Here is a 17,712-nt window from a genome sequence, read left to right on the forward strand (position 1 = left end):
CTTCGTTTCACATAGACTAGTTTAACATCGCAGTTGATAATGCGTCGTAAAATAAACCAATTAAAAAAAATAGTATTCTGCGAGTCCCCGTAAAACAGTCGCAAATCCAAAGCGTATTTTTAATTACCTTCTGCGTACGTAGAAGCAGCCTTCTGCTACATGATATGCACTTTTTATCGTGAAAGCCATTAAATAATAATTATAATAATAATAAATCTCCATGAATAGGATTTGAACGGTAATATTGACATTAGTAAGGACTTTAATAACTGTTGAGGTGTTGAGGTAGATGCGAACCTAGCGGAGATGATTAGAAATAAGTCAATCCCAGTTTTGTCGACAAAATGTTCAGCATTTCCCTTCCTTGTATAATTACGTAGGCTACGGTATATGGTCTTCCATTTTACCAGGCTAGACTTATCGATCATCAACATTTTGCAGACCCGTAACAAAATTAATATTGTTTGTGTAGTACTGATGAAAAGTACGCAAATAGTGATATTTAGCAAGTTTACTACGCTGTTTTCTACACTTCATAACCGATTGACGTAAAAATTATTGCTGTGCTGAATAAGTATCAATATTCTATGAACTCAAAGGATAATATTTACGGAACAGGCGACGGTGAAGCCTCAAGGTACATATATACAGCTTACTTCAGATATAGCCTACAGTGGGACAGTTTTCAATGACATTTGAAATTTTTACAAATATATTATATTAGATTGGAATAATCGACAGCAGCATTATTTCTTCTCGGATAATTCTGTATGATGGTGTATATTCTATGGTTTTAGTGTGCTGCTGTGTCATTCTTAGTTGAGGTTTGAACACATTCATTACAGTGGACATGTTCAACTACATACAGTACATTCTTTTCATAAAACCTTGAAGGTAAACCTATAACTTATACTAAACAATGTTAATTGTAGACAGTATGAAATATAGTCTATTTCATCTGTATCTCTAATGCATATATCTTTGCTTCTCCAAGTGCTTCTTCGACTGCTGCAGCGACATCATCAGAGCTGTTTCCTTCACCAAATAGTGGTTTGCCAGTAGAAACTGATACAATGAAAAGAGCAGCAGCAAAGAAACTAATTGAACGGTACTTCTATCAGCTGATTGATGGTTGTGGCAACTCCAACTGTGATAATGCATATTGTGCATCAAGTGGAAAAGTAAGACTTTTGTTCATTATTGGTTCTCATACAGATATTTTAAAACTAACTAACACTTTGGTCTTATTAATGGATTATTATTCATTTCAGGTGAAAAATTTGACACCAAATCAGGCTGCTGCACAGGCTATACAGCTTTTTTCCCAAGAAGCCAAACTCTGTGATGCTCAGCCAACCAAAGTTGCTAGAACACAGTCTAATTTGTCAACTAAAAGTAATGAAAATGGAAGGTCGAATGATGGCAATTCAAGATTGGATTCTTCAAAAATTTCTGCAACATACAATGCAACAGAGCCAGATACTGGTATTCCAAAGAATTCGAGGCTTGGTAGTCAATCCTCTACAAATTCCACACAAGGTAATTTGTAGTCTGTTTCACTTGTTACGTTTTCTGTTGTTTTAAACTGTGCTGAACTATTATTTAAATATTTTTTTCCTTTTTAGGTAAAGAAGTCCCTTACATTAACGAAGAGAAGCTATTGAAAATACTGGAAACCTGTAAAGAAGAGAGTTCATATTCATTACTGATACGAACATTGGGGGAAGTGTACTCAAGTGCAGATTCATTGAGTCAGAGTTTTATAAAGCAACATCCAGATTCACCAATCGATGCCATGTTAGATAAAGCTCCCAAAGACCTGAAGAATTTGAAGAAAGAAGACGTTAGAATAATGGAGGGCGACCTGGATAAGGACGAAGATAGTCAGGAAGTGAACGAAGAAGGGGGAGAATGCTCACAAAGTAGTCAAAGCCGAAAGAGTGCAAGTTGTCCCGATGACCTGAGGGTAGATATTGCATCACTCCGTCGCGCATACAAGGCGCTTTTTGAAGTGCCGGGAAGTGTTTTTGAGAGTGCATTGGTGCATGCACTCAGAACATTGTCTGGAAATTTAGAAATAGACCTTCGAGTGTTTGGCCGAGCCAAGAGGGATAATGCTGAAGATTTGCTGAATGTGTTTGTGATTGTGTTGGAGATTCCTGCCCTCGGTTCATCGGAGTACCTGGAGATGGCACTACCATTGGTATGCAAGGCAGCGTCACACCTGCCTTTGAGGTTGCAGGCTCGTCTGGCGCAGATTTGGGCTCGGCATTGTCGTACGCGCCTTAAAGGAATGCTCGAAGCTCTACAGCAGCTCATCACTCTCAAAGTCATCTCTGGTCAGTTCTCCCGAGACTACTGCGTGCAAGATGAGGAGACGATAACAGCGCCTACAAAACTGATGAAGGTACGTTATCACCACTAAACTTGAAAATGAAATGTTATGTTTACAACATTAGGCCCTATTATTGTGTATTCGTTGTGGGATATTGGGATTTATTTCTACAGTCAGCAGCTGTCTGTTTAGTATTAGCCCAGATCACATAAGTTATATAACAGATTGTTCATTCCTATGTTAAAATCGGTAGCACTTTGAAGAGAACAACTGCCAGGATCGCCACCCGTCGCCATAAACGAACACGAGATGGCAGTACAGTCGCTAATGCAATTCAAATAGGCTTTCTGACGTGACTCCTTATGTAACAACTATAGTCCCAACGCTGTTATTTCCGGCGTGACTCCGCCTCTTTGCTTATGTCATAGAAAGTGAAGGCTCTATAAAGTCTAGGTAGGTAGTATCGTTCGCCATTTTTGTTCTTACGTTGCCACACCGTTAAACATTATCATGTCGTAGCTCCTATGATAATAAATCAAACGCACTGTAATTCAGCAAATAATTGAGCAGCAAATAACGTCTTCATGTGCTTTCTGCGAACGTCAACGAAAGAGCTAAAGTGGAGGGCGATTATATTAAGTATTTATCGAGCCTTAAGAAATGAATCAGCGAATCACAAGACGCACACGTTTAAATGTAGCCGACCTGCAACGCGATTGGCTGCCGGAAATTAGAGCGACGGGACTATAGATGGCAGCATAGTAAACCTGACGAAAGTTATCGTCAAAGCCTATAAGATCGAGCAATCTGGATATATATGATCTAGGGTATTAATTAGTCTGTAACCATTCTGGAACACATTTCCTTTACAGGACGGAATAATTGTGAATGAGTGCCAAGCTAAGTTTGACTCTACTTTCCAATTTGTTCCCCTAACTTATCCTGTGTCCTGCGCTGTGGCGTCGTGGTCTAAGGCATCCTGCCTAGGACTCGCGTTATGGAATGCGCACTGGTTCAAGTCTTCATGGGGGAAGAAATTTTGTCTTGAAATTTCGGCCAGTGTATGGGACCGGTGCCCACCCAGCATCGTGATGCACTTGGGGAGCTATGATAGGTAGCGAAAATCTGGTTTCGCAAACCAGCTATAACGGCTGGGGGGATCATCATGCTAACCACACGATACCTCCATTCTGGTTGGATGATCGTCCACCTTTGCTTCGGCTTGTGGACGTGAGGCTAGCAGCCGGCTGGTTGGTCATGGCCCTTCATGGGCTGTAGCGCCATGGATTTTTTTTTACTTATGCTGTAACATATGAAGACCTGAATTGACAAACATCTTAAGTCCACTGTAAATTTTTCAGGAGAGCAAGAGAACCATAGTAGACTTGCAATATAAGAGTAGTGAAATAAATATTTGTATGATTAAAAAACACAGGCTTAGAATCATACTTGATCAGGTATAAAGTCAAATTCAGTAAGGATAATTCTTTACAATTGCGTTACCAAAGAAAGGCGATGTAAATCCATACCTGCCTACTGACCAAAATGCGTATGTAAGACATACCAAAAGCTGAACTAACCAAACCTAACCTGTCACTGATACTCCACCTTACGAAAACTCGCTTTCTACCTACTATCTATGTACCCATCAAAACGTTTATACATACAAGAAATGCATCCCATCTTTGTACACCTCACCAATTCCACAGCAACTTGCCACCCTTATTTTGGTGCGAAATTGACTCCAGCACTCAATTTTTCTTTTGTTTATGATACATATGACGGGGCTAGAAGCCAAGTAAATACAATCGTGCCTTAGCGTGGTAACGAAATTGTGCAGAAAGACTTCGATAAACTTCGGACTTGTGGTGTTTGTCAGTTCAGGTCTTCGTATGTAGGTCTGACATCTTGCTTTTGTGCTATCAGCCTAAACTCGTCAGGTATCAACATTATTTCATTCAAACCTGCTGCCAAAGAGACTATGATTTTCCTTGGGCCAAAAAATGGTACATGAATCACTGAATATAAGACTAGTATTTTCCCTGGACCAAAAATATAACATTATTGACAGTTATCACTGTTTTATGTTGCCTACATTGCTACAGCTTCATCTATGACTTGCTCTTTTACTTAATCTCTGCTCCTGCCATCCTCTTGCGTTCTTCACAGTGTCATGTAGTAGGACTTGGAACATTAATGAGGGACAAATTAGAAAATTTTTGCGTTAAGTTTTAATCTAAGCTAATTTAACCTAAGAAAAATAATAAGTGAAACTATATGCAGGCCATCATGACTGCCTCTGACAGTTTTGTGTAATGTTGATAGCGAGAAATGTGACAGCACAATGACCACTACATACCGATTATTTAGTCCTGACAGCTCGACGACGCGAAAGAGGGGAGGTAATATGACTTTTATCTTCATCACAGTCCAAGGAAACTGGATAGTAATACATCCATGCTGAAAACCAGTATGATTTAACTTTATCTTCTCTAACAATAGGAGTTTTGTCAGGATCCGTCTGGGCTTATCTATTTAACAAATATTATTAGTTTACAATATTTGTCACATTTATATAGTTTTTTAACGTTTTCGGCTTAAGTAAGCCATCTTCAGAAGAGTTTATGCCTATATACATGAAAGTAGTACATGTGTGTGTGATACAAATAAATAAACCAGTTAAAATAAATCTCTGTGGAAGTAGATGAACGTACAATGAATTAAAACATTACTGTATTAAAAACAGGGCTATGTGAGCCATAGTCATTAAAAGTTATTAAATACTAAAATTAAATTAAAACTTGTGCGATGCAGTTGCAATTGAAACAGGTTAGTTCATCTGTAGTGATGTCCAGATCTGACTAGAATAAGGTGAATCAATATCATAAGTAGGCTACTGTGGAGACATCCCTGTAGACACCGAAGGTAGGAAGACACATGTTTTAATTTAATTTTAGTATTTAATAACTTTTGATGACTTTGATTATGGCTCACATAGCCCTGTTTTTAATACAGTAATGTTTTAATTCATTGTACGTTCATCTACTTCTACAGAGATTTATTGTAACTGGTTTATTTATTTGTATCACAAACACATGTACTAATTTCATGTAGGCCTATATAGGCATAAACTTTTCTGAAGATGGCTTACTTAAGCCGAAAACGTTAAAAAACTAAATAAATGTGACAAATATTGTAAACTAATAATATTTGTTAAATATATAAGCACAGACGGATCCTGACGAAACTCCTATTGTTATTGTATCAGCTTATCGGCCCTCATCATGCCTTTCAAATTTATCTTCTCTGTTTGACTATGGCCGTTTTAGAACACATCAGAGGCAGTGGTCATTGTTGTGATCTAATTCAGATGTTATGCAAAGGAACTACAAAATGGTTGATATGAGAGAAGTTGAAGTTGCACAAGCTGTCACCCTCATTCAGCAGGGATGGACTTATCATCAGATTGCCAGTGACTCCTGTTACTCTGTATCAGTTGTGTATAGAGCTGTCAAAGGTTATAGGGAATCAGGGCAGTACGGAAGGAGATATGGGCAAGAATGTAAACAAAAGACAACTGGAAATCAAGACAGAGATTTTTAGTTCATTCTACTCTGCATTGGCGTACATCCACTGCTCATGACCTGCAAAACGACCTCGTGTTAGTACATGGAATAGCAGTAAGTGACCAGATAGTCAGGGAAGTTACTTTGAGAGCTTGGAGACTTCTACATGTCCCTCGTTTGGAGGTTCATCACAATACAGCAAGCAAGGTTAAGATTTGCTCTGAAACATGTAAATTGGCAACTTCGACAGTGGAGGCAAGTACTGTTCGCAGATGAATCAAGATTCTCGATGGACGATTACGTGTCTAGAGATGTATGAAGAGCATCTCAATGAACCTAACATTCTTGAAATTGACAAGTTTGGTGGGGGCTCAATTTTGGTTTGGGCCACCATCAGGTTAGAAACGAAAACTGTCCTGACCTTCGTTCCTGGCCAACTAAATGCAATTGTTTATGTTGAGAATATATTGTGACAACATGTTCTGCCTGTAATGGAACATATGGGTGCTTGTTTTGTGTTGATGCATCTGCCGCTGTCTCCATGAACTTTCTGAATGAGAATGAAATTCCTGTAATGGATTGGCCAGCGATTAGTCCAGGTTTAAATCCTATAGAACACATATGAGTTATGCTTGAAAGAACATCTGTAGGCACCATCAAAACCCACAGAACCTCAAAGAGCTTGCACTGGCACTTAATGAAGAGTGGATGAATATACTTCAAGTCAACATTCGCGGCTTGTGAGAAGCATGTCTCGTAGATACCAAGCAGTAATTCATGTTCATGGAGGCCACACGAGGTACTAAATCCATGTACTGGTAGAGATCGTGAGGACTCATGATTGTTAGAAAAAAAGAAACAGATTTTTCACTTTGTTTTGTACAGTATCGAGTGAGATGATCATTGTTGATCATAACTATGTTGTAAATGGCCATGGAAAGGAATTTGTTATAAAATATAGTGTCTGAAGTTCATGCTGCACTAAGGACAACATTCTACATTTTCATTGTTCAATAAAAAATTAATTTCAAATCTTGTTCCACTAATTTTTTTTGAGCAGTAATATATATATATATATATATATATATATATATATATATTTTTTTTTTCACTTGGTTTTATCCCTGGATTAATGATTTATATCCATTTTTGAATGATATTATTGAAGATGAACGGAAGACTTTTCTTTGTATGGAACTCTTCCATGTGTTCGAATTGATCTGAAATGCTAGGTTCCAAATAACAAATTAACAAATGAAATGTGAACTGAAACTATGAACTAGCATGTCACTTGGCAAGTTCTAGGAGACTGCACGTGTGATTATAACATGTTGCTTGGAATTAGCTGTGTATATAACACAGCTGCAAAAATATTGGTCTTAACAGTATTACCATTATGTTTGAAATAGAAAACATGTGTTCTGTATATTATTTTAACATAAATTTATTGATATTAAGATTCAGAAAAAGAAAGTAGACTATTTATATCAGGGGTACCTCAGTAAATTGTTATAAATGACTTACTTTATACATCATTCTGAGCACTACAGCTAAAGACATTTGTGAGCAGGATTATTATGGAGGTTTTGTCGAATGTGCTATTTGCAGTGTTTCCTTGTTTGTTTCCCTGACCCTGCCACATGTAGGCCTATAATTTTTTCATTTGTGCTCAAAACACGTATTTCACTTTTTTTATTGACTCATGCAAAATATTTGTGCTGTTATCAAGTGCAATACTCATTGCTGTGTGCAAGTATTAGAATAGCAGTTATGCAATGATGCATAATGCATATGGTATATACTTTATTTAACGATTTATGACATAAAAGCAGTCAAACATTTACTTTTTCACCAATTTTATGAAAGGAGGTACAACTGGCTCCCTTAGTTTTCTGCACGTTTTCATTGTTCGACCAGAATTATACCCAACAATTTGTAAACTAAAATTTCACAGTTAGGTAGGGGAACTTTAAGGGGGGGGGGTGATGGCTGAAATTTCTATTTTGTAGGCTACAGTTTTTAAGGTAGAGACTTCATATTATGTATATTTCATCCCCTTGCTATAACTATTCTTGCATATGAATTTCATTTTGATGCAATGAATGGTTTGTAAGTTATTCAAATATAAGAAAAAATAATTTGCATATTTTCAAAATTTATCTCTTACAAAATGTAAGTTTCATGCATCAAGTTGTTTTTTTTACAGAATCTCTGATAGGGTTAGAAAGTAACTATATATCCAGAATTTAAAATTTAAATTTAGTGTCCACTAAATATGTTTTATTTCTTAATTTTGAAAGTATTCAGTTTATCAAAAAAAATGATACTTTGTTTTGTTAAGCATATTATATAGAATATGCAGTAAAAAATTCATATTCCTAGCATCAAAATTGTAAGACCTTTATACTTCGAACCTGACGAAATGCGCTGAAAAAATGTGAGAAAATAACAGCTTGTAAAATTTGCATGGAATTAAAGTTCATGGGTACAACCACTTAGCCTATATATTGCGTAATTTTTATGCTTTCAAACACCTCAGAGCATTGAAACTTGCACAACATATAAATAAGAGATTGCCGATTCATTTTTCACAAGAAAACGAAAATGCGATTTTTGACTGAAAATGACCAAAATTTCACCTATCTTCCCTCTAACACTTATTGTGAAAAAAAAAAAAAAAGATTAAGGATTTTCATCTATGTCTTGATATTTAATATGTCCAACTTCTTTTTATTTCCTAAGTAGTTCTGAAACATCAGATATTAATTCTCAAGAAAGGTTTGAAAGTTTACAGCTCAACTAGTGTGAAAGCATGAAAAACCATTATACCAGTATATTACAATGGAACAAGCAGGATTTCTGTAGGAGAGTACCGGTAAATGGGTATTTACTTTCAGATCAACAAGAGACTACCACGCACACAAATGAACACAACACATCCCAAGCATTAGTTTCCAAACAGGTTAATTTGCAATTTAGAGGAAGGTTGTATTATCATTACGGGTAATGCAAGTTATCTCTGTGATTGATAAGGTGCTGAATACATTCACAAACATAGCAACAAAAACCAGTTGGTTGACTTGGGAAGGTATTGGCTGTGAATAAAATAAAACAGTTATTAAGACGGAAATTGTCAAAATTAAAACCAAGGAAAACTTATGATTTTGTTATCCAGTTGAGGCACTGCCAGTGTAATTTGATTGAGTTAATATTTACTTGGATAAGAATGGGTGTAGGACTTCAAAATAATTTCAGGATGAATAACCTCGAAAACCTTTTTCACGAAGAACTGGATAGGTTAACTGCAAGACTGCAAGTGGTGTGCATGATGTGAAAATACTTCAGGAAAATGATTTCATAATGTGGACCGTGATACAGTTCTGGAAATAATTGAAGGGCTTGGTGGAAGAAGGGCCTGTCTCACTCTTCCATCAAAATTAATTTTTTTTACAAAAATAAATATGATAGCAGGCACCATCTAGTGTCTATGTGCACGAGTTCTTTGTTATGAATTATGCCTAACCTGTACGTGCACGAATTCTTTGTTGTGGATTATGCCTAACCTTGTTATTTTTGTTACTGAAGAAGAGCAAAACTCGCTGCTGTCTTTCTTGGTGGAAAAATAATATTTTTTTTTTCCTCAAAAGTTAAAAAAAATTGAGATAGAGCCTTCTTCTACTGTGAAAACTAACACGAAAAATAGTGAGACCCTTCAATTATTATGAACTTAATGGTATGCACTAATTAGTTAAGAAAATTTCACAATCTTTTTTTCATTTCATTTAAATTTTAATCACTAATTCCTTTCATTAAGATTAGATGATGTTTAAATTTATAATTTTTTTGTTTTTAAATTTGGTCCATAAAAATTAAATAGAAAAATTAATATCTTATCAATAAATCAGATTACACATGAGTGAATAAAAATATTTTCTAGTTTCGTGGCTTAACATATAACTGAATAATTTAATAATGGAATTATGTATTTGCTTTTTCTTATTTATGGTTTGAAATAAAAAAGCCACTGAGAGAATTTTTCTCTGCTCCACCGATCCTTCAACATATGATAACAGAGAATTTCTGCATGGAAATATCATATATATACTTCGGTACATCGCTATAATATGATATGCATATGTAATCACGTAGTGATTTAAGATGCCACTCATTTCGTCGGATCCTTGTCACTTAGTCACACATCTGTGACACAGTGTATGAGAGTTGGCCACTAAAGGGAAACTAAGAGGTGGAGTTTAAAACTGAGAGGATTCAATCTAACATCGGAATTGGAATCTGGTGTGGCTCAGTGGATAGAGCGTCAGTACATACAGCTGAAAACCTGAGTTCATATCCCGGTGCCGCAGAGAATTATTTTCTTCTCCACCGATCCTTCATCATATGTACTTCAGTACATCGATATAATAAATACTTACAAACTTAGTTTACATTTAATGGGTGAAAGTGATCACAAATATAATATTCCTATGTAAATTTTTGTGTAAAAATAACTTATTTGTCTATATATTATCTTCTGGATTCTAGAGGTCATCCTCATTGGAAGGCAGATGATTTTATGAATAAATCAATATATATTTTGAAACGTTGTGTTCCAATCATCAGTTCTTTTTGGAGAACTCTTCTGAAAGAACTATTCAGTTATTTTTTTCTCCATCTTCAGTTAACCTATGGATATCTGTATTTATACAAAATCACTTCAGTTTCAAGTTGTGGACCTATTTTTTTGTTTGAAACTTTGACAATATATAAATATGTACAGTGTAGCTTTGGTTGTCATTATTTTTTACTATTGTTTCTGCTAACCATTGTTTATTAGACCTATTTAACACGATTATCATTGAAATCCAGATTATCGACATTTTTGTTGGATCATGTACTAGTATATATTTATTTTATTGTAAGTAAAATGTCTATATCTGTTGATACAGTTCTCGATTCTGTTAACTGCATATTAATATTACGTGCGTTCACTGTAATATAAGTCTTTTATTTGCTTACGAGCTTTTTGCTTTCATATGTGAATATGATATTCATTAGCATTCTGTAGATCCACTGTCTTTGTGATGTAAACTATTAATTTCAGTGCCAAAGTCAATAAACTCGTTATCACATGGGAACATGCTAATCTTTTGTTTATTGAATTTTACAGTGCAACTTTTCTGTTATGTAAGAAATGCATTGCATTTAATCATTTTTTTATTAAACAAAACCATTGTATAGTGTAAAGGATTTTTTATTTTCCAAAGTTATAACTAGGGAACGGATTTCTGGGTGCTAAAAAGAGAGATTTAGAACTTTGTAAAATTCAGTTTCGGAGTTTATATGAAATTAACAATATCTGTAATTTTAATTTTAGTACATATTCCATTTTAGGTGGAATTTATATACAAAGAACTGATGCTGACCATGAGTGCTACTGAACTGAACACTCAAATCTTATAGTGAAAGAGACTGATTGCTTGCTAATAAGTCGGTTTTATTTTGCATAACAAAGATGCACTGATGCGAAAACTAATTTGCAAGATCTTACCTAACCTGAAGAACTTATCACCCCTTTTGTGCTAGATGCACTTTGCTAAACGCACTTCGGTTCTAGGAAATTAGATAAAATCTTCTTTCTTCCTCTTATAAGACTTGTATGAAATGAACTCGCCAGGCCAGTGTTTGTACGTGAATTTTTTTTTTTTTTACATTTTAAATAGCATTTTTTTAAGTATATTTTTTTTGTTGACATTTTGCATTTTTAGTACTGGTATTCTTATTCAAATATACGAAAAATATTAAAAAGGATCTTTTCAGGTACAGACATAGTTTTTAGGTATTTATAGGAATTTATGATTCATTTAAGCATTTTAGGTCCTATAGGATTTTAATAGGGGGATCCTATGTGCATGAAACATAGAGATATCTGAATAACATGCATCTGGGACGTAGGAAACAAAATAGATACGGAACTAGAAATCCAGTCCCTATGGTCCGTCCCAGGATTTTGTGGAGTAACTTCGCGCATATGGGGACGGAGTTCATGTGTGCCGGAGTGTATTGCGGGCAGCATCAGCTAAAGTCCGCAAAGGGGTAAGATGCTCGTAGTAGAAGGTAGAGATAGAAATTGTCCCCTCCTGCAAGTGATGGCTCACTTCGTTCTAGCAAGACCTCCTGCCAGAGCAGTCATTGGCCCTAGCCCTCCCACATACTACTTATGCAGAGGTCTTGTTTCGTGTTTCTACTCCACAGATTCCTGGGACAGACCATAGTTATAACCCAAATTAAAGATGTTTCTATGAAGCTAGATTTCATTCTTGGGATGAATTGTTGCTATAATGTAAGTTTATATGATTTGATATTATTGTATCAATAACCATCACAGCTTTGTGGAACAATTTAACAGTGATAATTAAAGCTAGAATATGTTGTATTTGAATATATTTTGTTGTGTTTCAAGGTGGTGTATTACGCAAACATTTTGGCTGGGGAGTTGGATCCATCAGAACTGAGGCAGGAGGACTGCAGTGCTGCTACAGACGACTCTCTCCTAAGTAATATCTCTGGTAACAAAAATCCTCGGCCTCCACAGCATGAAGACCCATTGGGGACCGAACTTCAAGTTAATGTTCTAGACTCCAGATGCCCGTACTTCCCATTTACCGAGTTCTACAATGAGCCCCTTAGTGACGCCATTGAGATGGACAAGGACTATGCCAACTATAAGAGCGATTCAGCAACATCATCATCACAGCAAACAAAAAAATTTAGCTTCATGAACTATGCTTTCATTCTTACACCAGCAACCAAAACTTTGGGTCTGTACTATGATAGTAGAATACGGATGTACAGCGAAAGACGAATGAGCTTTTATCATTCTGTAGTTGGCCAACCTGCAAATCCTTATCTTCGACTCAAAGTCAGAAGAGATCACATCATAGACGATGCTCTTGTAGAGGTATGTTCTCAACTTATTTCTTGCTTTAATGTTTGTTGAAAGTATTCTTACAATAGAAACTTCAAGAAGGTATTTATTTTACAAGTATTAGCATGATCAGCTCTAAGGTTCGATTAGTATACTTGTTGAAAATCATTAAAATTATTATACTGGTTGAGCAAATTCTCTCCCAGCCAGAAAGCTATTGCAAAGTGCATGTCTCTAAGTTTTATATAGTTGGTTTGCAGTGGCATCGCATGAAATTTTGAGCAAGGGAAGCTAACTCAAGTTGTCTTTCATGTATGAGGAAATGTATTGCAAAAATAATCTTAAAATAAATAGTAGTCGACGTTAAGTCAGCAGTCCGAAGATTGGTTGGAACCTCATACGTACCACCAATAAGGCATCACCTCAAATGGTATGGTAGTTAAATATGATTTCATGATTTACACATATCTCTAAGAAATAGATACATACAGTATGTATAATTTAACATTAGCTCACTCTCTATCATATTTAGAGAAATCACAATATTAATGGTCAATAGATATAGTGTTAGTAAAATTACATCAATCAACGTTAAAATCTTTATCAGAAGATTATTTTTGACTACATAAATTAGTGTTAGGAACTGTTATTTCACTCATTATTTATTATATCAGCCACAGTACAAACTAACACTTCAACTGAACGCAACTCACGAAAGGGATAACTAGAAAGCTAAATTCTTTCCAATGTCAAAGCTAGCTTCTTGCGAGCCTTGCAACCAGGGTAGTTTAGTTAGAAAGGGATGGAAAATCTGCGGGGTGGGTTACATAGAAGAATGCGTGAAAGAAACGAGTCTGTGGAGGAGATTGGAAGCTGGTGTGTGCAGGCTTCATGTTTACTGCTGCATCACAAATCATCCTGAGCTGCTGCATCACAACATTTAAGGCGTACATATAAATTGTATTAAAATTAATAAATCATTTTGTTCATAAACTGCAGATTTATTATGGAGTTATTAACTGGGAAAGCTGAGCTTTTTTAGCTTACATTGATGCTATGCCACTGTTGGCTTGTCAGCCCAATGTACAAGCCCTTCATTTGGGAAACTAAGAATTTTTTATAGATGTTTACTCCTTTAGCTGATTGAGATGGCTGGACATTCACTTACACTCTCCACCATCCACTACAGTTATAACTGCATTGCATATAAGCTAAGAACTGGAGTACCATTGATAACATGGTAAAGAAATGAGTTGTTGCTAAATGAGTTAAGCATATAGGAAGAAAAAACTGATTTCTCTCTCCCTTCCTTTCTCTCTCTCTCTCTCTCTTCCATGTCTCTCACACAGAGAGAGAGAGAGAGAGAAAGCCTTCAAATAGACGTTCATCTGTCAGTATTGGGCAGTCACACATGATGGCTGAAAACATACCGTCAGCAGAGTCGAAAATTCATAGCCTCTTAAGTCAGTGCATAGTTTATGCATATTATCTATCTTTGTCATAAAAAAAGTTGGAAATGATGCCCTTGTGCCATCACACTTTTCAAGAAAATTGCATTAACACGCATTAATTCTTCTGAATTTGCTGCAATTTCCCTTCTTATAGTGTCTTTTGAAATGTGGATATGGAGAAGGATGGAGCATGTGAAGTGGACAGACAAATAAGAAACAAAACTGTATTGGAAAGAGTGGATGAAGAAAGAATGATGCTGAAACTGATCAGGACGAGGAAAAGGAATTGGCTGGGTCACTGGTTGAGAAGAAACTACCTTCTGAAGGATGCACTGAAAGGAATGGTGAACGGGAGAAGAATTTGGAGCAGAAGAAAATCAGATGATAGACGACATTAAGATATATGGATCATATGCGGAGACTAAGAGGAAGGCAGAAAATAGGAACGACTGGAGAATGCTGTGTTTGCAGTGAAAGACCTGCCCTTGGCAGAACATTATGAATGATTGAATGAATGTATGAATATTGTCTTTCAGTTCTTCCAATGTATGCAGGTTATTCCAATACACTTTATTTTACTTTTTAAGTTCCCTCTTAAATTGAAATCACATACAAGAATATCCACTGTAAAATCTCGAAATTAATGTTTATAATAAAAAATAGTATGTACCACTTTATTTGTTCAGAAATTGCAGCCACATGATTATGTTAGTAGAGTAAATCTCTGCAATTTGGTGTTGGGTAATGTTAATAGTGGTTCTATTGATTCACATTTAATTTTTTTCACGGATGAAGCATAATTTTATTTACATGGTTATGTAGTGACACAGAACAACATACTGGAGTGCGGAAAAACCCGAGCTTGTACACAAAACGTCATTGCATGGCCAAAAATTTGGTGTATGGAGCGCAGTGAATGCTTACAGAATTATAGAGTCTATATATATATTTTTTTAATACTGTAAATGTATGGAGGTACAGGGATAACATAGTCATACCATTCCTAGAAGAATTATCTGTCATTGAATGTACACAGGCATTTTCTCAAGAAGACTTCGCTCCAGCGCATATAGCTTATCTCTTGTCAATATTAATTGCGGAAATTTTTTAAGATAGGGTCGTAAGTAAAGGAGCCTAGATCTTATTATATGCGATTTCTATTTATAGGGAAAGTTAGAAAATAAAGTGTATCAGAATAATCCGCATATGTTAGAACTGAAAGACAATATAAGAAGGGAAATTGCAGAAGTTTCAAAAGAGGAACTAGTGCGTGTTAATGCAAATTTTCTTGAAAGGTGTGATAATGTGTGGCAGCACAAGGACATCATTTCCAACATCATCTATGACAGAGATAGGTAATTGTAATTTGCATGAGCAATCTATGCGCTTGACTTAAAGGGCTATGAATATCCGACTCTGCTTGCAAACAGCATGCTTTTGACATACCATGTGTGGCCACACACTTACAGATGAATGACTGTTTTAAGGCTGTGTACATATAAAGGATAAATCATGAAACAGCGAATGCCAGTAGGGGAAGTTATCCCCACCCTCGCCACTTGTTCGGCACCTCGCTCACCTGCTCTCTCTCTCTCTCTCTCTCTCTCTCTCTCTCTCTCCCTCCCTCCCTCCCTCCCTCCCTCCCTCTCTCTCCTGTCTCTCTCTACTACCTGCCCCGTTTTGGTGGATCACTGCCTACCCCCTCGCATGTATTTCATATTTACGTTTCATATATAAACTAACACATACTTTGAATAAAACAACACTCATCTGTTAACTTTGCACTGTCCTCGAAGTAACACAATAGTCACCAGAGCCTCATTTGCTGTAATCAGGACCTGCCACATGACGGCTCATCACAACACGTCGTTCCGTCTGTACTCGTAGCTGGACATGGACACAATGAAGATCTACCAGGGCGTGTTAACACGCAGTCAACCCCTACCAAGCTAAATTCACAAGCCCGCCACTTTCTACCCACACTATTCGGTCATTGTCCCGAACATAAATAGATTCATTTTCCCTTCTACCACCAACTCGCCTCGGTAGCCGAGAGGTCTAAAGCGTGACTAAAAAGCATGCGTGCATTTCTTTAGGAACATGCATGGATCGAATCCTACCCTCTGCAAAGTCATAAGAAAAAAAAGAGAGAGACATGAAGGAAGAGAGAAGAAGAGGTTGGAGAGAGAGAGGAGAGAGAGAGAGGGAGACAGGACGAAGTTCCTCCTTTGCTTCGTAGATGCTGCATTCATTCTTTTTGTTCCATTTTCCTCCACTAGATGTCACCCCCACCTAAACTCCCTATTTCCACTCTTTCCCGCTAGAGTGTGTGATGAGCTTGTAGGGGAAAAGTGGAAAGGGGTCATGGGCGGAGTTCAGCATTCGCTGTTTTACGATTTGCCCCATATAAATATTAGTAATAATGTATTGGCCATCAAAGAAAACTATTTTTTAATAAACTGCATTGAATTGTTGATTAGATTTGGGGGTAATAAGTTCTATTTTATTGGTATCTTATGTCATATTTTGTTAAAAAGACGTTATTCATGTTTTCTTAATATTTTTATTCTCTCTTATCGCAGTTGGAAATGGTAGCAATGGAGAACCCAAAAGATTTAAAGAAGCAGCTGGTTGTTGAGTTCGAAGGTGAACAAGGAATTGATGAAGGTGGTGTCTCTAAGGAATTTTTTCAGTTAATAGTTGAAGAAATCTTCAACCCTGATTATGGTAAGTTTTGCATCAAAGATTGTTAATGCAGAATATGTTGAGTACTGGTCAGGCATCTCAGTTTGTATAGCAATTGGTTATGAACTGGAATTTTTCACCTTCAATCCTGTGTGACGAGTGAGAGTTTTCTTCTTGATAAAATTCCAGAATGGTTCTAGGGTCCATTCAGCTCCCTGTCTAATTGAGTACCAGACTTTTCCCGAGTTTAAAAAAACGATTGAAGCATGCTGATCACAAATTCTGATGCCTATGTCATGAAAGCTCTACTTCCATGTCTCTCATGTACCTTTATTGCATCTAAGGGATTGCTTTTACTTTTTTTGTAGAGTAGAAGTTACTGGTGTAGCCAATAAATTAAAATTTATTATTATTGTTATTATTATTATTATCATCATCATCATCATCATCATCATCATCATCATCCTGTCCCAGGTGGTGACAGGATTTTTTCTCGTTGCCAAACTTTCAGAACGGCCCCAAGGTTCACTCAGCCTCCTATAAAATTGAGTACCGGGTCTTTCCCGGGGGGTAAAAGGCGGTCAGAGCGTGGTGCCGACCACACCACCTCATTCTAGTGCCGAGGTCATGGAAAGCATGGGGCTCTACCTCCATGCCCCCCAAGTGCCTTCATGGCATGTTACGGGGATACCTTTACCTTTTTTTTATTATTATTATCTTGAAGTAATAATTGCCAAAGATGGGAAACAA

General features: G+C 36.5%; 1 protein-coding gene across 2 annotated transcripts in view; it reads left to right on the plus strand.

The window, feature by feature from the left end:
* The first annotated feature begins 392 nt into the window (after positions 1–392).
* Positions 393–17,712, plus strand: part of Ube3a (ubiquitin protein ligase E3A) — a 30,349-nt gene continuing 13,029 nt past the window's right edge. The window contains exons 1-7 of one of the 2 annotated variants that reach the window (XM_069823276.1): positions 393–637; positions 798–894; positions 995–1,181; positions 1,272–1,539; positions 1,626–2,407; positions 12,362–12,859; positions 16,860–17,004. In XM_069823276.1, the coding sequence (XP_069679377.1) occupies positions 1,074–1,181; positions 1,272–1,539; positions 1,626–2,407; positions 12,362–12,859; positions 16,860–17,004 (1,801 nt within the window). In that variant the 5' untranslated portion in view covers positions 393–637; positions 798–894; positions 995–1,073. The remainder of the gene's footprint in view (positions 638–797; positions 895–994; positions 1,182–1,271; positions 1,540–1,625; positions 2,408–12,361; positions 12,860–16,859; positions 17,005–17,712) is intronic. The other variant, XM_069823275.1, reaches the window with a different exon arrangement.

The sequence above is a fragment of the Periplaneta americana genome, chromosome 4, assembly GCF_040183065.1.
Source record: "Periplaneta americana isolate PAMFEO1 chromosome 4, P.americana_PAMFEO1_priV1, whole genome shotgun sequence".
Lineage (NCBI taxonomy): Eukaryota > Metazoa > Arthropoda > Insecta > Blattodea > Blattidae > Periplaneta > Periplaneta americana.